This window comes from Cucurbita pepo, chromosome 15 (genome assembly GCF_057944985.1).
Source record: "Cucurbita pepo subsp. pepo isolate OVF chromosome 15, ASM5794498v1, whole genome shotgun sequence".
Taxonomy (NCBI): Eukaryota; Viridiplantae; Streptophyta; class Magnoliopsida; order Cucurbitales; family Cucurbitaceae; genus Cucurbita; species Cucurbita pepo.
This window is the reverse complement of record NC_141812.1, coordinates 1,185,213-1,210,631: the sequence shown is the minus strand read 5'-3', so window position 1 is coordinate 1,210,631 and position 25,419 is coordinate 1,185,213. Positions and strand designations below refer to the sequence as shown.

The window sequence follows — 25,419 nt, the reverse complement described above, 5'->3', positions numbered from 1 at the left end:
AAAATGTTTAAGAAAGTAATGTTCAATCATTTACAAATAATTATAAGAAAATTCAAAAGTTTAATAATATAATTTTTAAATATGAAAAATTGAAAGTAAAAAAATATATATATATTTACTGTTGGTTAATTTAGAGAATGATCATGAGTTTATAATCAAATAATACTATCTCTGTTTGGCTTGAGGCCTTTTGGGAAGTACAAAACAAAGACACCAGAACTTATGTTCAAAGTGGACAATATCATACTATTGTGGAGAGTGGACTCCAAAAGAAAAAGAAGTCGAGGCTCCTCGAAGACATAGTAGTCAAGCCTCGATTAAGGTGTTGGACTTTGTTCGAAGTCAATGATCATGGGTTGACTTGGATAATATCAATTCTATATACTTAATTGTCTCCCTTTTTTGGAAAATGTAAATATTAATTAAATTATTGATTATTGTCAATTATAAATATATTTTTAGAATAGTGTGTATGTACACATAAAAAGTTTGACATAAAGTAATTAAATAAATAAACGATTTATTATATTAATATATGTTACCATAAAAACAATTTAAGCAAATATAACCATATTTATTTATATATTAATTTAAATTACTTTTATGGACATATAAATTATACTAAGCTACAAAATTAATTAATTATTCATTCATGCCAGTCGATATTTCATGAGTTGTTCGTAATTTCAGCTGAGTCAACCGTGAAATGAGTGACTCGAGGCTCGACTATACGCCAATATTGTTTGCGAAGTCTGAATTTTACTCAGATGACTTGCTCACTGAATTAGAACAAGTGTCGCACAATCGTTGTCTCGCTACTACAAGAGGTGAAATATTAATTTTCCCAATTAATGTATTTATAAACAGAAATTAAATATTTTTTTTTGTCTCGATCTTATAAAAATTAATTGTATAGGATACCCCATTCACATGTCTTCACATGACTGAGACACCCGACCTAATCCATATATTATAGATTCTTTAGCTTATTTTTTAATAATACTCAGTGTCAACCACACACCAAGATTACATTGATATAAACGTCCATATTAGTAATTAATCAATATCTCCATTTTTTTTTTTATAAATACTCATAAACCATATAATCGGGTTCGGAAGTAAAAACAATTTAATTATTATCGGTACATCTGATCGAGATAACGAGTTCCATTATTTAGTGGGTCAAGTTTCTAATCTTAAACTCATACTTCTAAAACTAATCAAATCGTTAAAAACTTTATGAAATTTTTTTTTTTGGAAATAAATTGTTCAATCACACCTAATGGGGGCAACACTTTTTTGCCATTATAATCGATACCTATTTCTTAAACGTCGTGTTAAAAAAAAGTAAGTTGATTTTTAAATTTTGATTGAAATAAAGGTGTTTGTTATATCGAATTGAGTTTAAGTTGATTCATTCATGAAGGCTAAAAGGAACATACATGCAATGTATAAAGTCATGCTAAATTTTATGAAAATAATTTTTCGGGATAAAAATTGCTTAATCACACATAAAACGGAGGCAAAGTTTTTTGATGATCACCCATGTCGTGTAATGACGTTTGAGTGAAGGAGAGATATACAAATGAATCGAAACTATGTCAGAATAAGAGTGATTACTATTAATTCTAATTGACTATAAGAACTTGTAAATTAAGCAAGTTTGACTTGAAACGAAGGGTGGAAAGTAAGTGTTTCGTCTATTAAGCTAAGTTAGAAGGTAGAAGAAATGGAAAAAAATGAACCGATACTATATGTAACAATCCAAACTCGCTGATAGCAGATATTGTCCGTTTTGGCTTGTTATGTATCGCCGTTAACTTCCCAGTTTTAAAACACGTCTACTAGGGAGAGTTTTCTACACCCTTATAAGGAATGTTTCGTTCCCCTTTTCCAACTGATATGGGATCTCATAGTCTACCCCCTTGGCACATCACCGCCCAGTGTTTGGCTCTAATATCATTTGTAAGAATCCAAGCCCACAACTAACAAATATTGTCCGCGTTGACCCATTATGTATCACACAATCAAACAATGATCCATTATGTATCACTAACAGACTCAAACAAATATTGTCCACTTTAACCCATTACGTATCACTATCAGACTCAAACAAATGTTGTCGACTTTGACCCATTATGTATTACTGTCAGACTCAAACAAATATTGTCAACTTTGACCCATTATGTATTACTCTCAACCTCAAACAAATATTGTCCACTTTGACTTATTATGTATCAGTGTTAATCTCAAACAAATATTGTCCACTTTGATCCATTATGTATCACTGTCAGCCTCAAATATTGTCCAACTCATTATGTATGTCGGCCAGATCAAACTGTTAGCCTCAAATATTGTCCAACCCATTATGTACGTTGGCCTCAAATCAAACTGTCAGCCTCAAATATTGTCCACCCATTATGTATCACTGTCTCACAAACAAATATTGTCCATTTTGATCCATTATGTATCACTATCAGTCTCAAACAAATATCGTCCACTTTGACCCATTATGTATCACTGTCAGTCTCACAATTTTAAAACCCATATGTTAAAGGAGGGGTTTCCATACTCTTATAAGGTATATTTTGTTCTTCTTTACGACCAATATGGAATCTCACGCATCTAAATGAGAGCAATCTCGAGGATATAAAAACCAAGTTACGCACACTTTATTTAGCAGCTTGGACGTAATTGTTTTACCTGAAACCGAAAGTTAAATCAAGTACCAAATTAAGAAATAAACTGAAGAAATGGAGAGAAAAAGGAAAAGGAACATAAATGCAAAGAACATAAAGAGGGTAATATTGGGAATGTATGAGTCCATGAACCTTGCCATGAGAAAGAAAAGAAAATAAAATTGTGAAAAATGCAATGAATATTTGCAAAATAAAGAAAAAAACAGACACAAAAGAGGGGGTTTGTTGTAACATAATTGGATTTTATGAAAAAAAAAAAAAAATTAGAGGGAAAAGGACAGGAGTGCCCTCAATTCCATGGTTTTGGATGATCCTCAGCGCTTATGAGCGGGAATCTCATGGGAAGTCGTTTCTGTCCTCTTCCTTCCCCTCTTTTCCTTTAAAAATGAACACTCACAAAATCTCATTATTTAGTCATACAAAACCAACAACCAGAAGAAGAAGAAGAAGAAGAAGCTTAAACTCTCCTCCATGAAAGCTCTCTCTCTCTCTCTCTCTCTCTCTCCCCCTTTTCCTTCCTCCTCCGATGCCACCAATCTCTCCTCCCGGCCGCCGACACCGCCGCCGGGTATGCATTTCTTTCCTTCCTTCTGTCACTCAAATGGGTTCTCAAAAAGCTAAGATTTTTCTGTGTTTTTACTATCATATCAGCCATAGAACAACAGAATATGTTGAATCAACAAATGGGTCGTCGTTTTTAATCCATTTTAACATGCAAAACTCTTAGTAGGTAGCTGTTCATTCAAGGTTGAATCAATCAGGAGTAGCAGAATCATCAAATGCAATGCTATTTCTAAGCCTCCAACTCAAGGTAAACAAACCCATTTCAGAAAGAATCTTTTTTTTTTTTTTTTTTTTTTTTTTTTGTGTGTGTGTGAATTGTTGATCCTTATATGTCACACTAACCTGCAGCGTACAGCGATGTGCTTCAAAGTGGCGTGCCAGTTATAAAGTGGCAGCAGTTTGTGGAAGATGACATAGAATCAGAAACTACCGCACACGTACTTCCTTTTTCCTTCCATTTGTTTACCTACAAAACTCAGTAAAAACCAACGTGTTTTGTTAATGCATGGTAAAATGGAGTTTAGTCAATGTCAGAGTTATCTTGGTTGTGCTTACTTGTCAATCATGCACTCATTTGGGCATCTCGAGACATTGTTTCTCCTTGCCCTGCTGCATGTGATGGGATTGGGCTAACTCAAAATTTGAAATGGTTTCTTATTATTTTATTGTTCAATATGGTCAGGTGTTGATTTCTAAAGAGATAGAGGAGAGAGTGAACCGGATAAAGTCAATGCTGAGCTCGATGGACGACGGTGACATAAGCATCTCGGCTTATGACACGGCCTGGGTGGCGCTAATACCGAGAGTTCTCGATGGTGTTAAGACTCCGTTGTTCCCTTCTTCGCTTGAATGGATAGCACAGAATCAACTCCCTGATGGGTCGTGGGGCGACAGTGGAATATTCTCAGCTCATGATCGAATTCTCAGTACCTTGGCTTGTGTTTTGGCGTTGAATTCATGGAAGGTCCACCCTGACAAGTCTGAGAAAGGCATGGTTTTCTTAAACAAAAACATTTCCAAGCTGGAAGATGAGAACGCCGAGCACATGCTGATTGGGTTTGAGGTTGCCTTCCCGTCGTTGATGGAGTTTGCTAAAAGGTTGAACCTCCAAGTCCCCACGGACTCGCCGGTGCTGCAAGAGATTAACCACAGAAGGAACATAAAGTTAACAAGGTATTAATGAATTTAAATTCAGATGAAACCCTTTTGAAGGCACTAAGAAATGTGTGTTCAAAACAGGATACCGAAGGAAATAATGCATAAAGTGCCCACTACGTTATTGCATAGTTTGGAAGGGATGGAAGGCATGGAGGGTTTGGATTGGGGAAAGCTTCTGAAATTGCAGGCTCCAGATGGGTCTTTCCTGAAATCTCCTGCTTCCACTGCCTTTGCATTCATGAAAACCAATAACTCAAATTGCTTAAAATATTTGGAATCGGTTGTCAGCCGCTTTAATGGCGGAGGTAAAATCTTCAACCTTCTTTTGCTGTATATCCATATTTGGGGCGGACCCATTGAATAAATTTACAAACTTTCTTGCTTTATTTCTTGATCTCATCATTATTGTCGCTTTCCAGTACCCAATGTGTACCCCGTGGATTTGTTCGAACATATTTGGTCTGTGGATAGATTACAACGACTTGGGGTTTCAAGATTTTTTCACCCAGAAATCGTTGAGTCTGTGGATTATGTGCGGAGGTACTGTTGAGTTTGGTTAAGAACACTGTAATCCAGAGGTTGAGATTGATATCTGTTCTAATGTTCTTGGTGCAGACATTGGACTGATAAAGGGATATGTTGGGCAAGAGATGTGGAGTTTTATGATATCGACGACACCGCCATGGGATTCAAACTTCTCCGGCAGTTCGGCCACGAAGTTTCTGCAGGTAAGATTGAAAGCAATTGTTAATGGCTTTGAACAATGATAAAGGGATTGATTATTACAGAGGTGTTCAAGAATTTCGAGAAAGATGGGGAGTTCGTGTGCATAGCGGGGCAATCGACGCAGGCGGTGACCGGAATGTTCAACCTGTACCGGGCTTCCGATCAGGTAATGTTCCTGGGGGAGAAAATTCTGGAGGATGCAAAGAAATTTTCCTACAAATTCCTCAGAGCGAAACAGGCTGCTGATGAGCTTTTGGACAAGTGGATCATCACCAAGGACTTGCCTGGAGAGGTCAAAATTTAAGCTTTGCTTGTCACATCACATCATTAAGTTCTTAACTTTTATATCACTAATCAATGTTCATATCCATAACATCATATTCATGAAAGATATCAAAGATATTGGTTACTTCCTATTAACGGGTATATCGACGGGTATCGTAAACGTTATTGTAGGTTGGTTATGCTCTTGATGTTCCATGGTTTGCGAGTTTACCTCGGGTCGAGACTCGTTACTTCATAGAACAGTATGGTGGGGAAAACGATATTTGGATAGGCAAAACTCTCTACAGGTCTATACTCCTTTACAAAGCTAATTTGAATGATTTACATGCAAAAACGTGAGCTACTTAATGAATGAATGAATGGATGCATCATTATAATTGCAGGATGTTCAAGGTAAACAATGACACATACTTGGAGCTTGCAAAATTGGACTACAACAAATGCCAACTATTGCATCAGAATGAGTGGGTTGATATTCAAAAGTAAGAACGATTACTATTCTTATTGTTTCTTTATGCTTAAGAAATTGATGGATTAGTTAAGGGTTCTTTATTGGGGCGCAGATGGTACACAGAGAACAGTCTGAGAGATTATGGAATGAGAAGAACCAGCCTTTTGTTCTCATATTTTGGTGCAGCGTGTAGCATTTTCGAGCCAGAGAGGGCTAAGGAGAGGCTTGCATGGACCAAAACGGCTGCATTGGTCGGAGCCATTGAGTCCCATTTCAAGGACGCCAATGCCGACCAACGACGAGCCTTCGTCCAACAATTCATAAACTTAGATGCAACAGATCAAGCCTACGATACTAATGCGTGGTACACTTCTCCTTTTTCTTCAATAAAAAAGTTCAATATTTTCAATTGCTTACCATTATGTGGGAAAGTTTGTGGCATCCTATGTCTCTATTTGTGTCAATATGTTCGTGGATGCTTGTGTTTCAATCTATATGCTTGTACAACCATAGTGGGGTTTTTGTTTTATGCTTTGTCAAACTGCAAATAACAGCCTACAACATATAAATATATTATCTTAAACAGTTCTAAACATATGCCTTCAAAGCTTTGAAGTTACCAAGAAAGTTTGGATCCAAGTATATCTCCTATCTGACAAAACATGAAAAGAAAACAGGCATATAAGTTAACAATTAAAACGTCTAGCCTTTATCATAATCTACCAACTCCTTTAATTACTATTATAACATTATTAGCACTTTTGGAGGAATTCGCCCGAACATTACCCGACCTTATTCCATAACATTCCTACATGTTTGTCATGTATTGGCTTCTCTGTTTTCTACAAATTTTCAAAAGGTAAAAAGAAAGAAAATCCTGTTCTTGGTTAGTAAGAAGAAGAAGAAGAAGTTGGGTTGGGTGGAAAGTGAAGTCATGTATGGTGTCATGTGGTAGAAAGAATAAAGCTGATATGGTTTGAAAAGTGGCTGATTTTGGGATTTGTTTTAACAGGAGGGCAGGCAATGTGCAGCAAAAGGGAGGAGGACAAGGACTAGTTGGGATTTTGCTTCGAACTCTAACCAATATCTCGTTGGATATACTGGTGTCGCACGGTCTCGACATCACCCACCATTTGCATCAAGCTGTGAGAGTTTATTTTGCTTTGTTTACATCACCATCTCCTTGCATTCACAACTCCATAATGCCATTCAACACTTTATTGCATTCGTATCTCGACTTTTTCTATCTAATAGTAGCTAATGTTAGGAATCACGGCCCTCCACAATGGTATGATATTGTCCATCCCCAAAGGGTCTCATACTGATAGAGATGTATTCCTTACTTATAAACCCATGATCATTTCCTTAATTAGCCATTGTGGGACTCCCTCCCAACAATCCTCCCCTCGAACAAAGTACACTATAAAGCTTCTCCGGAGGCCTATGGAGCCCTCGAACAACCTCCCCTTAATCGAGGCTCAACTCCTTCTTTGGAGTCCTCGAACAAAGTATACCCTTTGTTCGACACTTGAGTCACTTTTGACTACACCTTCGAAGCTCACAATCTCTTTGTTCAACATTTGAGGATTCCATTGACATGACTAAGTTAAGGGTATGACTCTAATATCATATTAGGAATCACGGCCCTCCACAATGGTATGTTATTGTCCACTTTGAGCATAAGCACTCATGGCTTTACTTTAGGCTTTTCCAAAAGGTCTCGTACCAATGGAGATGTATTCCTTACTTATAAACCCATGATCATTCCCTAAATTAGCCAACGCGGGATCACTCCCTCCCTCCCAACGATCCTCAACAACTAACTCCTTCATACTCCATACCTATCAACATCTACACATATTTGAGTAGACGTGAAGCAGACAGATACAAAAGAATTTATGTCCATTGGCATAGGGCCAAAAGAATGCAGCTAACTTTGAATATTTTAATTTGGTATTTGGTATTTGCTACATGAAAATTAATGATTAATGTTTTCATTGATTAAAATATAGTGGGAGAAATGGCTGTTTAAGTGGCAAGAAGATGGAGATGTGCACAAGGAAGAGGCAGAGTTATTGGTGGGAACAATAATTCTCAACTCAGGCTGTTCAACTTTGGAGGATCTGTTGTCCAATCCTCAATATCAGAAGCTTTCCTACCTCACAAACAAAGTGTGCCATCAACTAGGTCACTTTAAAAAGCACAAGGTTAGTGTTTTATACACAGAGGTACAACCCACTGCACACCACATAATAAAAAGATTATATTCCCCACCCCTTTTCCCCCTTAATTCATTCATTACATTGACCTTTCCCTTTCCTTTCCCCCAAGCTTAATCTTTGGCCTCCTTAAACACTCCAGAATAGGTTTTTTACTGTGGGTCAACACGAAAAGACTCGATTCTCGAGAAAACTGACCTTTGTCTTATTTTGTCAGGTAACAAACGGTGGGATTTATAAGGAGAAAACAGAGAACAAAATGCCCCCAGAGATAGAAGAAGACATGAGGAAACTTATGCAGATGGTGATCCAAAACTCCTCAGATGGCAATGACATTGACTCACCAATCAAGAACATATTTCTAACGGTAGCAAAAAGTTCGTCCTATGCTGCCTATTTCGATCCTTGGACTATCAACTACCACATTGCCAAGGTCCTATTTGAACGAGTTTTCTAATCCTAGCTAGCTAGCCACACAGCACAGCCATGTTGTATTGTCAATTTTTGTATATCCTTCACCACATGGAATACAAAAACTTTGGTCTGCGTTTTGTTTGTCAATGAAAACATCATCTTTGAAAGCCCAAATCATAGCCGCTTTGACAGCAATTTAATGTGAGACAACTCGATCGATCGATATAGATTTGAATGTCTTCTAAACAATTGGTCTAGTAGTTATTAGGATAAGGTAGATTGTAGGTAGCAGTAATAGGATAAGCCACATAGAAATGTTTGAAGGGAAATCCTTTGCATTTTATGTTGTTGTAATAGTTTTTCCTGTTTAGTCTAATGAAACAATGGCAGACAAAGTGTCACATACAAACACGTGAAGTGTTTGGGTTAATAAGTGGAGTCTCTCAAAACCTATAAATATATATACATTGATATATATAGATTCCCTAAGATTAGGCTTCCGGATGTGGAAAAGAGCATCAACAAATACTTAGTATTTTCTAACTTTTTTCCTTCTATTAGTACAATGGAATTGGTACCTTGTAACACAGTTATGCTGACCACGTTTGTGGTTGAGCTTCGATCTGCCTTTTTGATTTGGAGTTTCAACAGCAAAATGGAGAGTAGAAAGTCAAAGAATGCACCAGTGGATGGAAGGTGCTACCAACAACTGTAGAGCTTAAACTAAGAGTTCGATAGAATTTTGGTTGTCTTAGAAGCATGCCACGACACCGACCTTTTCTGTAGAGTTGTGAGCTGAAGGTTAAGGGTCCTGAAAACTTGTTAGGGAGAGGTTTCTACACCGTTATAAAGAATGTTTCATTCTCCTCCCCAATCGATTGGGATCTCGTAATCCATCCTCCTTGAGGCCCAGCGTCCTCGCTGGCACTCGTTCCCTTCTCACCCCCAATCCACCTCCCTACGGGGCCCAACGTCCTTGCTAGCACATCGCCCCGTGTCCACCCCTTTTGGGGTTCAGTCTCCTCACTGGCACATCGTTCCGTGTTTGGCTCTGATACCATTTGTAATGGTCCAATACCACTGCTAGAAGATATTGTCCTCTTTGAGCTTTCCCTTTCAGGCTTCTCCTCAAGATTTTTAAAACGTGTCTGTTAGGGAGAGGTTTCTACACCCTTATAAAAAATGTTTCGTTCTCCTCTCCAACCGACGTGGGATCTCATAATCCACCCCACTTTGAGACTCAGCGTCCTCGCTGGCACTCGTTCCCTTCTCCAATCGAGGTCCACCCCCCTACGGGGACCAACATCCTTGCTGGCACACCGCCTCGTGACCACCCCCCTTCACTGGCACATCGTTCGGTGTTTGGCTTTGATACCATTTGTAACGACCTAAACCCACCGCTAACAGATATTATCCTTTTTGGGATTTCCCTTTCGGGCTTCCCTTCAAGGTTTTTAAAACGCGTCTATTAGAGAGAGGTTTCTACACCCTTATAAAGAATACTTCGTTCTCCTCCCCAACCGACGTGGTATCTCACCCTTGTAAACACTAGTTCACTCATGAATTTCTCTTTTTTTTTTTTTTTTTTTTATTATTATTATTTTTTTTTTGTGAAATTTAGCTAAGAAATCTTATTTTTCTTTAAGAAGGGTGAAAAACTATTAAGTAAAGAAATGGTAAGAAAACAACGATGAACGAACAAAATCATTATTAAATGGGGCAAAATAAATTTATTTTCAATGCTCTTCGTTCAAATCAATAAAGAACAAGAGGATGGTTTAGGAATCTGAACTTCTAATTTCAAATCATGCAAAAGTTTCAGGTGTTAAAGTCCAATTCATTTAATATAATCTCAATACATCCATGGAGTGACTGTGGGATTTGGTGCACTTTTATCCTCAGCTTCCCTATCGAATCTATCTACCCATAGTGCTGATGAACACATTGATTGGGACATATGGATTGTCATCAACTAAAAACCAATAACCAAAAATATCTAGTACAGACATTGCAACTCTGGAGGTTGATATGATTGATTACATTTTCAGACAAACATGATGCATTCACGAATCCTATATAGCATCAGTGCCACTTCATATAACAATGGTATTTAGATGCTATTGTAGGCAGTCAAATTTGAGCATAAATCATGAACAAATCTCAACATCTGATACTCATAGAATGAAAGAGGTATCTATCTAAACATTCAGGATAGCAAAGTCTTAACCACATAATGCTTATGGAAACGACAGAAAGAATGTAAGGATGCAATGTGTCGGCAATAACAAAATCAATGGATTCGATAAGGACTGACCAGTGGCATTGCATTGGGAGGCAGGGGAAGCCCACATTGAGCTCTCCATCCGAGATAGGCTGGCATATTTTGGCTGTCTCTGTGTGGCGGTTTCATTTGATACGGCTAAGTGTTGGACAATCTGGGGTCCTGGGATATGGGAACAACGCATTTTTATGATTACAGAAACAGAGAGAGGTGGGGAAGAAGACAAACAAGAAATGGGTTGCTCCCATTTTGATTGTGCCTTCCATTCTTCCCCATATTTGCTTGTTTTCGTTGCGGTGAATGGAAGATCATCGTTGAGTTTCATGCAGTTGAGGTTCGCTGAAGAGAGTTCGAACCCAACAAAGTTCTTGGGCTCAACCCATGGGAAAGAAGCTCGTTGCTTGCCGCTCAATCTGGGCCGCTACAGAGATAACAACGATTCGTGAAGGAAAAATGGAGCCCAATTTGGGATTGCTTTGCAAGCAACTTAGATTAGAATTAACTTAGCCCAACCCAACTCAATATTTTTGGATTGGGTTATCGGTTATATTTTTAAATTATTACAAAAATTATTCACAAATTTTGAACATTTACAGGTCACAATACATCGCTAACATCAATTACAAAGTCAAATATTTTTAATATTAGTTTTTTGGTTGGTTGGGTTAACCCGACAAAAAAATGTCCTTCCAAAAGTTATACGATGTCCAGCCGTAAGGCTACGCGAATACAAATAGATTTAACTCACCTTTGAGAAGTGAGTGTCGCACAATCTGCTGCAAAAATGAAGAAAGACTGTAACGAGTGGTATTGACTTACAACCCAATATTATTCACTACTTTGCTTTGGACTTCCCCAAAAAGTCTTATACCAATGGAGATAGTATTTGTTGATTATAAACCCACGATCCTTCCCTAAATTAGCCGATGTGGGACTTTCATCTAACACTTTCCCTTGACACAAAGTATATCTCCCCTTAATCGAGGCTTGACTCATTTTCTTTTGGAGTCTTTTGTTCGACATTTGAGGATTCTATTGACATGGCTAAGTTTATTCATTTTAGACAATATACTTTCCACAATTGTACGATAGTGTCTACTTTGAACATAAGCTCTCGTGCTCTCACGTTTGGTTTGGCTTAGGGTTGTTGGTATAAGAAATTGATGGGGGGGGGGGGTATGGCTAAGTGGGTGCATCGAATTTTGTGGGCCATGAAGTTTATCCTATGCAAAGCTTACTGGAATTCCCCAATTCGGCAGCTCAGCTCCATGCCGCCATAATCAGCAGACTACTTGGAAGTTACCGCAATACAAAAACCCAAATCTATGGGAACTGTTTCTCTATTCCTCGCAACGTCCCTACGATCGCACCATTTTCCTTCAACACAAACCCTTCTTTCTAACTTCGCAGCTTCGTCGCAAGTCGTTTCGTTTACTCCCAAATGCACTAGATTCCGCCGGAAAAGCGTGGTTTTCGGGAAGCAATCAAGCAACGAGGATGAATCTCAGTTTCTAGATGAAAATGGTGCCGTCAATGATATGGATGGATATTTGAATTACCACTCTTTCGAATATGACTCCGTTTGGGATACAAAGCCTTCTTGGTTAGCTATCTTATCCTGTTTTTTCATCGTTGATTTTGAGCAACTATCTAAAATTTACTGTGATCTCTGTTTCTTTGAACTGTTAGGCTATCTAGAATTAGGTTTTCAGAGAAACCCTATATTAGGATTTTTGAATTAGTGCTAGCAAATCGATGAGTTGTGAATTTTTTCAATTGGATTCTGGATATAACATGGTGGGTCAGGTGCATTTGGTGTTCTTGTTGAAGAAGTCGAATGATGACCAATTATGAATTTATTGCTTAACTGGAATTATGCTGTTCTTCTTTAAACATATCACTTATTGCTTACTGTTTCTATCCTCAAGCATGTGCTGATATAGTTTATGGCGTTGGTGTTCATCTCTTCATAATCTGGTCATAATTGGCATGTTTCTGTAGAGAATCCTCCTGATAGGCAAAATAACATGTTAATCTACAAGATTCTCTGTTCATAATCAACGGGAAATGATTGATATATAAGCAAGGAATACTATCTCCATAATGAGGCATTTTGGGGAAACAAAAAACAAAGCCACGAGAACTTATGCTCAAAGTGGACAATATCATACTATTGTGGAGGGTTTTGATTCATAACATGGTATCAAGAGTCATGCTCTTAACTTAGTCATGTTAATAAAATCCTCAAATGTCGAACAAAGAAGTTGTGAACCTCGAAGGTGTGGTCAAAAGTGACTCAAGTGTGGAACAAAGAGTGTACTTTGTCGAGGGCTCTAGAGAAGGAGTTGAGCCTCGATTAAGAGGAGGTTGTTCGAGGGCTCCATAGGTCTCAAGAGGAGGCTCTATGGTGAGCTTTGTTCGAGGGGAGGATAGTTGATAATTATCAGGAGAGGAGTCCCATATTGGCTAGTTAAAGGAAAAATCATGGATTTATAAGTAAGGAATACTATCTCAATCAGTAAGAGGCCTTCTGGGGAAACCAAAAACAAAATCATGAGAGCGTCCCCAAAACAAAGCCATGAGAGCTTAGGCTCAAAGTGGACAATATCATACTATTATAGAGGGTTGTGGGTCCTAACATTCTCCTTCTTTATAAGAATTAAAAGGAAATGCCATTTCTTCCATGATCGACGCAATTAGATAAGCTTTTTGTATTGTATCCTATCATATAGTATTCCAATGTATCAAAAAGCAACTGAACTGATAGAAAGAAAGTAAATGCATCAATGCTAAACAGGCAACTGGGGCTCACTTTGTGAGCAGAAATTTCTACAATAGTGATCCATATACCTGTTTAAACACATGCTTAGGGAGCATCTTTAAATAATTGCTTTTCCCTGTCCTACCTCATTGAATCTGCTAAATCCAGGCTTTGGCTGTCTGGATTGATTTGATGAGAAATGGGTACTAATACTTGGGAGGGAGTCCCACATTAGCGAATTAAGGGAATGATCATGGGTTTATAAGTAAGGAATATTATCTCCATTGGAATGAAGACTTTTGGGGAAATCAAAAGCAAAGTCACGAGAGCTTATGCTCAAAGTAGATAAAATCATATCATTGTGGAGGTCCGTGGTTCCTAACATGGTATCAGAGTCATGCACGTGGTTCCTAGCGAGAGGTTTCCACACCATTATAAGGAATGTTTCATTCTCTTCTCCAACCGGTGTGGGATCTCACATTCATGGTTCCTAACAACACTCTCTCTGAAGTATCATTAAAGTTGCTAGTTGTTGTATGACCTGCTTTTCTCTTACCTCTGATTTTGATGTTTTTTCTTTCTATCATTTTGTCACAAGGTGTCAACCATGGACTATAACACTGACAGGATTACTAGTAATTGCCTCTAGCTGGTTACTTATAAAGTCGATAGCAGTGACCGCAGTAGTACTCGCATTGATAAGCTCATGGTGGTACATCTTTCTTTACTCATACCCAAAGGTTTGTGTATCAAATCATCCACCCCCACCTCTCTTTGGTTAATATTGCATATCATATGAATTCAGATCTTAAACAACTTAAAAAAGGCTGATAATAGGTGGATTTCTGATAGCATTAGGAAGGAATAAGAGGAAGAAAGAAGGTGTTTGAGATGAGAAACTTGTGTACATTTGCAGGCTTATACTGATATGATTGCGGAGCGAAGAAGAAAGGTTAGTGATGGAGTTGAAGACACATTTGGTGTGGAAAGGACACAGTGATTACCGCCTGCTTCTCTGCTTCTACGAGGCTTTTGCTGACTTCTCTGTGCTACGTGCTCTATGATCTATCTCTGTAAACGCAGGTGGTATGAGAAACATATAGCTAAGTGAACCAAGTGTTTCTTCTTCAGACTCTTAAACCAATGCATAGTTCTTTTAAAATCTTTGATTTTAGATACTATTTTGGTTTTGATTCATTTTTGTTCGTGGACTTTCAAAATATTCGTTTTAGTCGTTGTACTTTAAAAAGTGATTGGGTTAAGAATGAGAAATAAAAATAAAATTGGGATCGAAAGTATGATCTTCATTCAGGTTTAGTTAGATACAAACATCCACTAATACCTAAAAATAGAAAAAATATATATAACTAACTAAATCTTGTAAATAAATAAAATATATACCAACATCTCCCTAAATATCTCCAAAGGTATGATTTATGCGAACTTTTTCTAAAAAACCCAATGAGCATTAAAGAATTTTATGGATAAATCAATACAATGCGCTGAATAACAAGATGGTGTCGTGGTGTAGTTGGTTATCACGTCAGTCTAACACACTGAAGGTCTCCGGTTCGAATCCGGGCGACGCCATTTTAAAATTATATATATTTTTGTTTTATATTTGGAATAAAAAGCACAATGCGTTAAGTCACAAAATGGTGTCGTGGTGTAGTTGGTTATCACGTCAGTCTAACACACTGAAGGTCTCCGGTTCGAATCCGGGCGACGCCATTTTAAAATTATATATATTTTTGTTTTATATTTGGAATAAAAAGCACAATGCGTTAAGTCACAAAATGGTGTCGTGGTGTAGTTGGTTATCACGTCAGTCTAACACACTGAAGGTCTCCGGTTCGAACCCGGGCGACGCCACTTTTAAATTATATATATTTTGTTTTATATTTGGAATAAAAAGCACAATGCGTTAAGTCACAAAATGGTGTCGTGGTGTAGTTGGTTATCACGTCAGTCTAACACACTGAAGGTCTCCGGTTCGAACCCGGGCGACGCCAAACTTTTAATAGATTAATTTTCATAATTATATAAGGTGTTGATTGGGGGGACGTGTCAGTCAAAAACAGCATATGCTTTGCTGGTGCGCCGAAGGACACTAGATTCCAACCAACCTCCATATCCATCTGGGCCCATTTACATCATTTTCCCACCAGAAATGGGCCTCGCTGCTCTGGAGCCCACCACCACAATCATCAATTTTCTCCATTATTTTTTATTTTCTCCCATTTCAATAAATAACATACAAATATTACAACGTGCATGCAAATCCCCATAATTACACCCTTTTAATATTCCTACATTATTATAATTTTCTAATTATTAATTTTAAAATAAAACGTTCCGATCTCAAGTCAGAAAGCTTTATTTTATTTCTTTTGAAAACCGAGAAGAAGGGAGTTGAAACAAATCCAGTCGCTGATGATATCAACGATAACCGTGAAAGAAATTTTTTTAAAAATTAAGTTTAATAATTAAAAAAATTGTAGTTATCACATCAATTTTCCATTAATAATTAACAAAATGATTTAAAAAAATTAGGAATATAAATGAATTATAAGCTTTAGGGCTAAAATTGTAATTGTAATTTATTATTATTATTTGTATATAAAATTTACTAAAATCGCGGGAGAGACTGGGGGAATGAACCAAAGGATTTTATTATAAATCAATGATGGCAGTTTCGTAATTATAATGAAATATAGAGCTAAATGTGGAAGGCACGAGGGAGAGCACGCGAGGGCGATGCTTGGGCAGATATTTAAATGCAACTCTGGAACCATTTCAGATCCGTCGATTCTGGTTCAAACCCTCGCTGGGGGCTCAATCTCCATGGCAGCGCTCTAATCCAAACTGAAGAAAATCTTCAAAAACAGGAAAGAAAATATACAAAAAATTTGGAAAAGAAATTAGTGCCTCTACTGCTCGTTGACGGAGAATTTCAGTCTAAATCTTCTTTACGGTTCATCATTTTGTTCTATAGATCTTCACCCCACTGAAGAACTTCATACATAATTTCGGTGCGTTATTCTCTCACTCTCTTCTAGAAATGTTTGAAGAAATTGATGCTTAACTATACAGTGTTGTTTCTTTTTTGCTCGACCTTGGCCGGTTCTGGATCTTTTACTTTCTTTATGCTATTTTATTTTGATTTTTGTTTGGTTCCGATTGAATAACTTTTTCCCTACGATTAGTTAACTTTTATTTGTAGATCTGGTTAGATAAGGATAAATGATCTTGTTTATCTTTTTGTTTTTCAGATTCGCAGATCGAGTCATCTCTGGTACGATTTGGATCTGGCGTGGAAGAGATAAACTAGGGCTGTCTCAAAGGTTGTGACTTTTTAGTATAGTTATCAGCCTTGTGTTGAGTTGTAGAAGTTGGATCTACTGGGAGAAACTGAAATTGTGTCTTAACTTATAACTGGATACATACTTTGACTTAAAAAGTTATTTAGCTATGGAAGCAGTGATTGTTGTTGAGCAGCATAGGAACCAATATTATGGTCGGATCGAGCCGCATGGACCAGCTCGATTTGAATCACCCCCTTCCCGGGACTTCAGAGGGATGAACTGTAGGAGTTTCCAGTCGGGAGCTGGTATCCTCCCAACTCCCTTGAAGGCTTGTATCTCTGGAACTAAACATGTGTACCCTTCTTCCCCCAAGACACCCCCAACTTGTTTAAGTTCCAACGCCGGAAATGGCAAACAACTTGCTAGTGTGAAAAGTGCTCCAATTCCCATCACTGCCAAATTTTCAAACAAGAACAGTGCTTTGCATGAAGAGTTTTATGACCGAAATTTCTCATTCTCTGAGCTTTGGGCTGGACCCACTTACTCAAATTCACCCCCACCAAGTTCATTACCCATTCCCAAATTTTCAGTTGCTAAGAGAACCAAGTCACTGGAGTTGCCTCGTTCTGCACCTGAATTTGAAATGCATCGTCCATCTGCCAAGTCTGCACCACCATCCCCAACTCGGGAGCATGAGTCTTCCTCCAGGTTTATCTTTCACAGTGCTGACTCTGCGACTAAGACACTACGTCGCATTCTTAATCTTGATGTCGACAATGAATGAACTCCAGGGAGCATCAAGCTCCTGTAAAGAGGCTTACTTTGTAAGCCAGGTAGTTTCAGTTTGTATATAGAATGAATAAATTGGTTAGTGAGGACAGTCTCAAGTATCCTTCGTTTTCAGTGCTGGCGTATATCCTTCGATCGCAGCTACGGGCTCTTATGCTTTCAATTAATATTCAGATGTTGCACCCTAGTATGTGCTTAGATGCACAACTCAACTTGGTCTTAGCGGACGAAGACAAGATAGGGTGTGATAGCAACACAGATTAAATCAAGATACTGGGAAGGCAGAAATAGGTTGTTTGTGAACTTTAGTGTTGCAGTGAATGAAACCTTAATTCTGCACTGCATGAATCTGCTGGCTATTATATATCGAGTTTCATATGAACATTTCTAGTAATCATGGATCTGCTGGCTATTATCTCTGTTCTGGCTATCATGCCCTGACCAGATTCTTAGCCTCTATTCTATTCTAGAGTTTAGGTTGTCGCGTAATTTGTATCATACTTTAGGAACCCAAACTAATGCTTGTTTAAGTTCAGTAGGTTTCTGTTTCATTCTTTCCATCCATTCCCCGCATATCCTCTGTTCTTGCTGCTATCCTTCTTACATAGATAGTTTGATGACTTATTAGTTAGGTTCTTTAACCCTGATGAAATGGTTACTCGACAGTTAAATCTCTCTTTTTCTTAATATCCTCGATCCTTTTCGTTTTCTCTTACCTCATCTACATCTTATAGCCTCTCACTCCCTTCCTTTTCCTCATACCCCATCTAAATCTTATAGCCCCTCGCTTCTTTTCCTGTGCACTATGAAGGAGATATTCCTTCTCTACTGCCTTTTCAGTTTTTTGAAAGAAAAGGTGGGAATAGGATAGTGATAGTATGACTTTCTAGTTTGCTTCTTTGGAATTACTGTGTAGCACTTTCCTGTGTCCAGTGCCGCATCGTTTTGTCATCTATGTAGTATGAAACTGGTTCTTGCAAGGTTCGTCGTTGTCCTTCCAGGAGATCATTGATCACACGGAGCGGTATATGCGGTAAGCCTCTTTTACCGTCATCTTGCTCTGTTTCTACACATATTTGTTCCATTGTTCATTTTCCTTATTTTCATGTACCAGAAACCTAAGGGTGAACAGTTCAGGTGATGGTTTCAGTGGCATGGTTGGTCGGTCTGCTGTGGACGTAGTTGGTCACGAGGGAGTATTCGTCTTAGAAGAGCCTGGGTCCAGTTTGTGTTTGTGTTTGTGTTTATCCTTGTATTGAAAGCTGTACACTTTGAGAGTCCTACTGTGGATCGTTGGAGCCTTTTGTTTTGTTTTCTTTGCATATCAGTTCGGATAGTAATTGCCTTCTTTCTGTTTTGAATGGCCTATGGTCATTGGCATTTCCAGAAAGTGAAGCAATACTGTAATGTTATTGTTATTGTCGTTTGTTGGCTACTTTATTATGTATGAATGGTGTGTGTTTGTGCAAGCTTTCTAAACAACCATTTGAATTCATGCCTAAATTTAAAATAGAACAAGTCTTTTGTAAGCTTTATCGAATGTGTTTTGTAGATTAAAAATTGATTTGTGATTAAAAAAAGTTATCCAAATCACGTCATTGTTTGATTACTGCTAATTATATAATCAATAGTTTAAATGGGAAGTAGGTAGAAGCAGCGCAGAAAACGTAAAAAAACAAAGTCGTTTTCTACAGGTAAGCGTGTAACTTGTGATCTTCCAAGATGGGCAGGCGTGGATTCCCTGCTTTCTCTAATTATTACTTTTGTTTTTTTGTTCTTCTTTTGGTATTTTGTTATGGTCAGCTCCTCCTGAAATTCTGAACAGCTGAATACTGCACGCTTCTTCGTAACGTCATTGATCTCAACTTCAGGAGCGGTTTGAGTTTTGGAATCTGCTTAGTTGTAACAGTCGAAGTTCACCGCTAGCAGATATTGTCTTTCCACATCCTTAAAATGGGTTTTTTGTTCTCTTTCCCAACTGATGTAGATCTTACAATTCACCCTTCTTCAGAGGCCAGCGTCTTCGCTGCGTTCCTCTCTCGATCGATGTGGAACCCCACCAAATCCACCCCCTTTAGGAAATAAGCTTCCACTCTCCTCCCCAACCGGTGTGGGATCTCACAATTCACCCCTCCTCAGGGCTAAATGAACACTCGTTACTTTCTCCAATCGATATGGGACCCCACCAAATCCACCTCCTTTGGGGAACAACTTCCACCAAATCCACCCCCTTTAGGGAACTGTTCCACCAAATCCACCCCCTTTGGGGAACCGCCTCTTTACTGGGCACATAGCCCGGTGTCTTAACTCCAATACCATTTGTAACGGCACAAGCCACGCATCTGCTAGGGAGAGGTTTCCACATCCTTATAGGGTGTTTCGTTCTCCATCCCAACCAGAATAACTATCTCAAATTGCAAGTGTATAAAGGGTGTTTCGTTCTCCACCCCAACCAATGAGATCTAATAACTATCTCAAATTGCAAGTTATGTATACACGATAAAAAAAAAATATGGGTGTTAACAAATCATTCTTCTTCATTCAAGTATTTAGAAGTGAAAATTTGACCCTCCATCATCACACTAATTCTTAATATTCATGGCACCATTCCAATGATATCCAAACTAACATCAAAGACCAGAGATTACAAAAAAAAGAAAGAAAGAAAAGGCAGTAGGAGGGATTTGATTCTGACAGACCCAACACAATTCAATGACAAGGTAGAAGAAACACAATAAGGAATGAAGTCCTAAATTCTCAACCGAGCACATCCCCGAATCGCTCCACAGCATTTCGTCATCGAAGCTGCATGTCGCCATGTTGGCCTCTCACCTCCTGTTGTCAATATGTCGACGTCCGACGTTGGTTTGATGTCCCAATTCAAACGGTCGGGACCGATATCCCCTCCGATCACGTAAATTTCATCTCTCAAACCAATCATCGCAAACCCAATTCGTTGCCGAAACTCGGATGCTGAAATAACAACCTTCCTCACTTCTCCATCGTGCTTGAAAATATGTCCATGGCTCATGACATAAAGTGAACCCTGGACAACAGCCATTGGACCTTGGAGCCAACCATAGTCTTCAACTCTCCATTCAAGCTGCACATCGTCGAAAATTTGCACCGTTGATAACCCCTTGTGCAAAACGTGCAACTTCCCTCCAATCACTACCCCTGTGCAAGCAGAGTTGTGAGTATGGTGTAGATCAGGCAGTGGAATCCATACATCTTTATCAGGGTCATACATTTCTGCCTGAGAAATCGATTTTCTGCAGCTAGTAAAACCACCCGCAACGACAATCCTTCCACCCAAGACACAGCACGCAAACATGGCACGTGGTACAAGCATCGATGCACGTTGAAACCACCGATGTATTATAGGATCATATGACCATACCTCATTGGTTGCAAAGTTCCTATCTTGATCACCAGTCAATGGATCAACGTCATCACTGCCACCGCCGAGCACAAACAACTTTCCAGCAGTGGAGACGGCACCAAAGTGTGCAAGATGCCTAATTCTCGATGGAAGTACAGGAATTGTTATCCAAAGGTCTCTGAGGGGGTCATAAAGCTGCCATAGATTCTCGGGTTCAAATGCGCATACGCATAATAGATCTTCTGATGATCCAATCTCCTGTCGAACTCTAAAAAGTTCAGAACTACGAATGGCAGCTAGCCAGGATTTAGAAACAAGCTCCAACTTTGGATAGAGGTGGAAGGGAACACGAGCGAGGCACCTAAGGGCGACAGCGTCTGGGAGACCGTCAATCAATTCAGACATAATAATCACTTTTCATTCGTTTCTGATGACTATACACCACAGGTTGTTTCTTATTCAGGAAGCAAGTAATCTGTGATGCCAACATTAGGTAACAATTTAGAAGATGAAAAGAAAGCATCTTTGAGCATACACTGACAATATGGTAACATACAGAAGAACCAAACAAAACCAAGCAGCCACATGGTCTAGGAGAAAATTACTGCTTCTTATAGCATGAATTCATGCAAGTAATTAGAGAAGAGTCTCCATCCTTCCTGATGATCGGAAAATCTTACGAAACTGATAAGTGAATTTTTAACCTATAAACAGACACTCATGACACGATACGGTGATGGATGTACGCTTACCATGTGATGTCTATGAACGAAGTCATGATAAGAATTCGATATAGATTCCAAAACATAGAAGGTCTTAACTATCTAGAAAAAGGAAAAACTGCTTGAGTGACAATCGTATGAAAAAAAAAATGTGGATATAATGCTATTAATATAATCAATATTCAAATTTCTGACTAACACTATTGTGAAATTAACCAATAAATGGCCGGTGATGTGTAATCTCATACAAATTTGATTTTGAATAACTAAATACATGTTTGAACATGACAAAAATGAGCTAAACTAATCACTCCATACATGGGGTTCCCATGTAAATGCATGGCATGATGTTTCTAGTTTCTAGTACCCAAGTTGTAACCGCTAGAAACTACCCAAGTTGTAACAGCCCAAGCCCACTGCTAGCAGATGTTGTCTTCTTTGGACTTTCACTTTCGGGCTTCCCCTCAAGGTTTTTAAAATGTGTCTGCTAAAGTTTTCACACCCTCATAAAGAATACTCCATTCCCCTCTCCTGCCAAAGTGGGATCTCACAATCCACCCCCTTCAGAGCTCAGCGTTCTCGCTGGCACTCGTTCCTCTCTTGAATCAATGTGGGGATCTCACACAAATAGTCGAAGGCAAAAAATAAACTTGTCCATGAGCTTAAGCTACAAAGTCCAAAGACAATGTCTGAACGACCATTACTTAAATTAAATCAATAAGATCAGAATTTAGATAGTAAAAGAAACAATTTGTTTTCCTGTATAGGGAAGACATGAATATATGCAAGACCAAATTAAACAAAGAACAAGGTATCAAATTAAGATAAATGATAAATGTTCGCAACGGTGGGAAAAATGATAAACAACTATAAAAGTGATTCATCTTTGAACCCTTACATTTCAATGGAGGTTCAAAACAGTTTTTGATGCAGAAAATCAATATAAATCATTCCAATGGCCAAGAACAACTAGGGAATCCATCCCAACTTAACTAAAATTAATAACTTGACCATATAAAAATTAACTAACTATCTAATATGTGAGATCCCACGTTGGTTGGAGAGGGGAACAAAACATTCTTTATAAGGATGTGAAAACCTCTTTCTAGTAGACGCGTTTTAAAAACCTTGAGGGGAAGCCTAAAAGGGAAAGCCCAAAGAGGACAATATCTGCTAGCAGTGAGTTTAGACGGTTACAAATGATATCAGAGCCAGATATTGGGCGATGTGCTAGCGAAGAGGTTGAACCCCAAAGGGGCGTTGACACCAAGCGGTGTGCTAGCAAGGACGATAGGCTCCAAAGGGGAGTGGATTGTAAGATCCCACCTCGGTTAGAGAGGGAAACAAAACATTCTTTATAAGGATGTGAAAACCTCTTTCTAGTAGACGCATTTTAAAAACCTTGAGGGGAAGCCTAAAAGGGAAAGCCCAAAGAGGACAATATCTGCTAGCAGTGAATTTAGACGATTACAAATGATATCAGAGCCAGATACTGGGCGATGTGCTAGCGAAGAGGTTGAACCCCAAAGGGGCGTTGACACCAAGCGGAGTGCTAGCAAGGACGATAGGCTCCAAAGGGGAGTGGATTGTAAGATCCCATATCGGTTGGAGAGGGGAACAAAACATTCTTTATAAGAATGTGGAAACCTCTCCGTAGCAAACGCGTTTTAAAAATCTTTAGGAGAAGCCTGGAAGGGAAAGCCCAGGACAATATTTGCGATCGATGGGCTTGAGTTGTTACATAATATCTCATCCTACGCCCCGTTTCTTTATTTGATGATATCATTCTAGACTTACTCTTGAATATAGACTAAAGAATAACGCTTGAATTTGCCAAATATGAACTGATAATCGGAATAGCAGGAGGTACTCATGGCACTCAAGGCAGGAGATTTCTGATCAAAATTTTCCCACTCAAACTAAGATCAAGACTCAAAAAGAAGAAACAGAATTGATAATGCGGTAACAAGCTCCATCTGTTTGTGCATGATCCCGAGCCCCTGCACCTAAACTGGCTTCAAACTTCCAGGCTATATATCCGCATGAATTACACTTCTCAGACTCTAAAATCGAGGAAATTCTAGCCAACAAACCTAAGGTACGCAAATCAATTTAAACCCAACATCGAATCCCGAGACAATCACAAATTATAGCAAAACCTAAAATTTACGGAGGGGGGAAAAAGATGCAAACTCGAATGAACTCATAATCGTGCCATTTACTCAAACGCCCGCAAACTCGGGGGGAAAGAAACGAATAAAATACATCGGAAATTTGCATTCGAAGTCAAACCAGCCTCGAATTCAACCGGAAGAACGTGCCGATTCAAAAACAAAATTCAAGAATTGAAGAACAATAAGGAGAAATTGTAAAATGGGTGAAAATTGTATTGAGGCAGCATTGTAGAAGAAGATGAAAAGAAGTAGTAGTTATACCTGGGAGAAAGAAAGCCGCGAAAGAAGAAGAAATTAGCGGTGTGTTGCTCAGATTGCAGATACGGAGGACAGAAAAAGGGTAGCGTTGGATTGCTGCAATCAAGATTTATGGCCCCAGCAGTCTGAGAGGGATGACTTGAACGGGTTGGAGATTGAACCGAGTCACACACAATCGAAAGAAGAAGAAGAAGAGGAAGAAGAAGGAAGCTTATGCAGGTTGTGTGTGTTCTTGAAGGCAATGTTCTAACTTCTGCCAAGCGTTTGGAGATTGAACAAAAAATGGAATACAGCTTTTGGAATTTTCAATTACATTCAACTTACGTTTACCCTAAACAGAATGGACGCTTGGGGGAATTCGGATATTCCCTAATTCCTTCCCCCTTTCATTTCTTCTATTACACAAACTATGCACCAAACCTCCTCTCCCCTCTAGGGGTAAAACAGACTTTTCACCAAAACCGTCTCCCAACTTACTTAGGGGTAAAATAGACTTTTGATAAAACTTATCTAGGGGTAGAATAGACTTTTGAACCAAACCCGTCTCCTAACTTACCTAAGGGTAAAATAGACTTTTGACAAAACTTATCTAGGGGTAGAATAGACTTTTGATCGTACCCATCTCCTAACTTACTCAAGGGTAAAATAGACTTTTGACAAAACTTATCTAGGGGTAGAATAGACTTTTGATCGTACCCATCTCCTAACTTACTCAAGGGTAAAATAGACTTTTGACAAAACTTATCTAGGGGTAGAATAGACTTTTGAACCAAACCCGTCTCCTAACTTACCTAAGGGTAAAATAGACTTTTGACAAAACTTATCTAGAGGTAGAATAGACTTTTGATCAAACTCATCTTCTAACTTACCTAAGGGTAAAATAGACTTTTGACAGAACTTATCTAGGGGTAGAATAGACATTTGATCAAACTTGTCTCCTAACTTACCTAAGGGTAAAATAGACTTTTGACAAAACTTATCTAGGGGTAGAATAGACTTTTGAACCAAACCCGTCTCCTAACTTACCTAAGGGTAAAATAGACTTTTGACAGAACTTATCTAGGGGTAGAATAGACATTTGATCAAACTTGTCTCCTAACTTACCTAAGGGTAAAATAGACTTTTGATAAAACTTATCTAGGGGTAGAATAGACTTTTGACGAAATTATAACTATGAATATCTCGTGATGATCAATTTGCATGTAATGATTATTTTACCATACATAAAAGT

General features: G+C 38.5%; 4 protein-coding genes, 1 long non-coding RNA gene and 4 other non-coding genes across 10 annotated transcripts; 7 read left to right on the top strand and 2 right to left on the bottom strand.

The window, feature by feature from the left end:
* Positions 1–2,235: 2,235 nt before the first annotated feature.
* On the bottom strand, positions 2,236–4,120 carry LOC147789130 (uncharacterized). Its single transcript, XR_015411985.1, has 4 exons — positions 3,982–4,120; positions 3,819–3,872; positions 3,606–3,729; positions 2,236–2,703 (listed from the first exon to the last, which is right to left on the bottom strand). It is a non-coding gene; the product is annotated as an uncharacterized LOC147789130 (long non-coding RNA).
* GA1 (Terpenoid cyclases/Protein prenyltransferases superfamily protein) lies at positions 3,060–8,743 on the top strand. 2 transcript variants are annotated; one of them, XM_023655786.2, is made up of 14 exons: positions 3,060–3,267; positions 3,430–3,510; positions 3,612–3,700; positions 3,946–4,436; positions 4,503–4,726; positions 4,841–4,961; positions 5,037–5,149; positions 5,210–5,439; positions 5,604–5,719; positions 5,816–5,914; positions 5,996–6,247; positions 6,896–7,028; positions 7,896–8,090; positions 8,320–8,743. In XM_023655786.2, the coding sequence occupies exons 1-14, from the start codon at positions 3,171–3,173 to the stop codon at positions 8,557–8,559; spliced, it is 2,481 nt and encodes an 826-aa protein (XP_023511554.2). In that variant the 5' UTR covers positions 3,060–3,170; the 3' UTR covers positions 8,560–8,743. The 2 variants fall into 2 exon arrangements, with proteins under 2 accessions (XP_023511554.2, XP_023511553.2); XM_023655785.2 differs by having other exon boundaries at positions 3,427–3,510.
* A 3,250-nt stretch (positions 8,744–11,993) lies between these two features.
* LOC111811218 (spindle pole body-associated protein) lies at positions 11,994–14,755 on the top strand. Its single transcript, XM_023697972.2, has 3 exons — positions 11,994–12,400; positions 14,157–14,298; positions 14,475–14,755. Exons 1-3 carry the CDS (start codon positions 12,123–12,125, stop codon positions 14,556–14,558), a joined length of 504 nt encoding a protein of 167 aa, XP_023553740.2. The 5' UTR covers positions 11,994–12,122; the 3' UTR covers positions 14,559–14,755.
* Positions 14,756–15,074: 319 nt separating this feature from the next.
* On the top strand, positions 15,075–15,148 carry TRNAV-AAC (transfer RNA valine (anticodon AAC)). Its single transcript has one exon. It is a non-coding gene; the product is annotated as a tRNA-Val (tRNA).
* Positions 15,149–15,215: 67 nt separating this feature from the next.
* Positions 15,216–15,289, top strand: TRNAV-AAC (transfer RNA valine (anticodon AAC)). The gene has a single exon. It is a non-coding gene; the product is annotated as a tRNA-Val (tRNA).
* Positions 15,290–15,356: 67 nt separating this feature from the next.
* On the top strand, positions 15,357–15,430 carry TRNAV-AAC (transfer RNA valine (anticodon AAC)). The gene has a single exon. It is a non-coding gene; the product is annotated as a tRNA-Val (tRNA).
* Positions 15,431–15,496: 66 nt separating this feature from the next.
* On the top strand, positions 15,497–15,570 carry TRNAV-AAC (transfer RNA valine (anticodon AAC)). Its single transcript has one exon. It is a non-coding gene; the product is annotated as a tRNA-Val (tRNA).
* Positions 15,571–16,351: 781 nt separating this feature from the next.
* On the top strand, positions 16,352–19,121 carry LOC111811462 (uncharacterized). The gene is made up of 3 exons (XM_087117778.1): positions 16,352–16,590; positions 16,831–18,685; positions 18,767–19,121. The coding sequence occupies exon 2, from the start codon at positions 17,030–17,032 to the stop codon at positions 17,645–17,647; it is 618 nt and encodes a 205-aa protein (XP_086973904.1). The 5' UTR covers positions 16,352–16,590; positions 16,831–17,029; the 3' UTR covers positions 17,648–18,685; positions 18,767–19,121.
* A 1,050-nt stretch (positions 19,122–20,171) lies between these two features.
* LOC111776382 (Galactose oxidase/kelch repeat superfamily protein) lies at positions 20,172–24,556 on the bottom strand. The gene is made up of 2 exons (XM_023655818.2): positions 24,192–24,556; positions 20,172–21,509 (listed from the first exon to the last, which is right to left on the bottom strand). Exon 2 carries the CDS (start codon positions 21,437–21,439, stop codon positions 20,402–20,404), a length of 1,038 nt encoding a protein of 345 aa, XP_023511586.1. The 5' UTR covers positions 21,440–21,509; positions 24,192–24,556; the 3' UTR covers positions 20,172–20,401.
* Between the last annotated feature and the right edge of the window lie 863 nt (positions 24,557–25,419).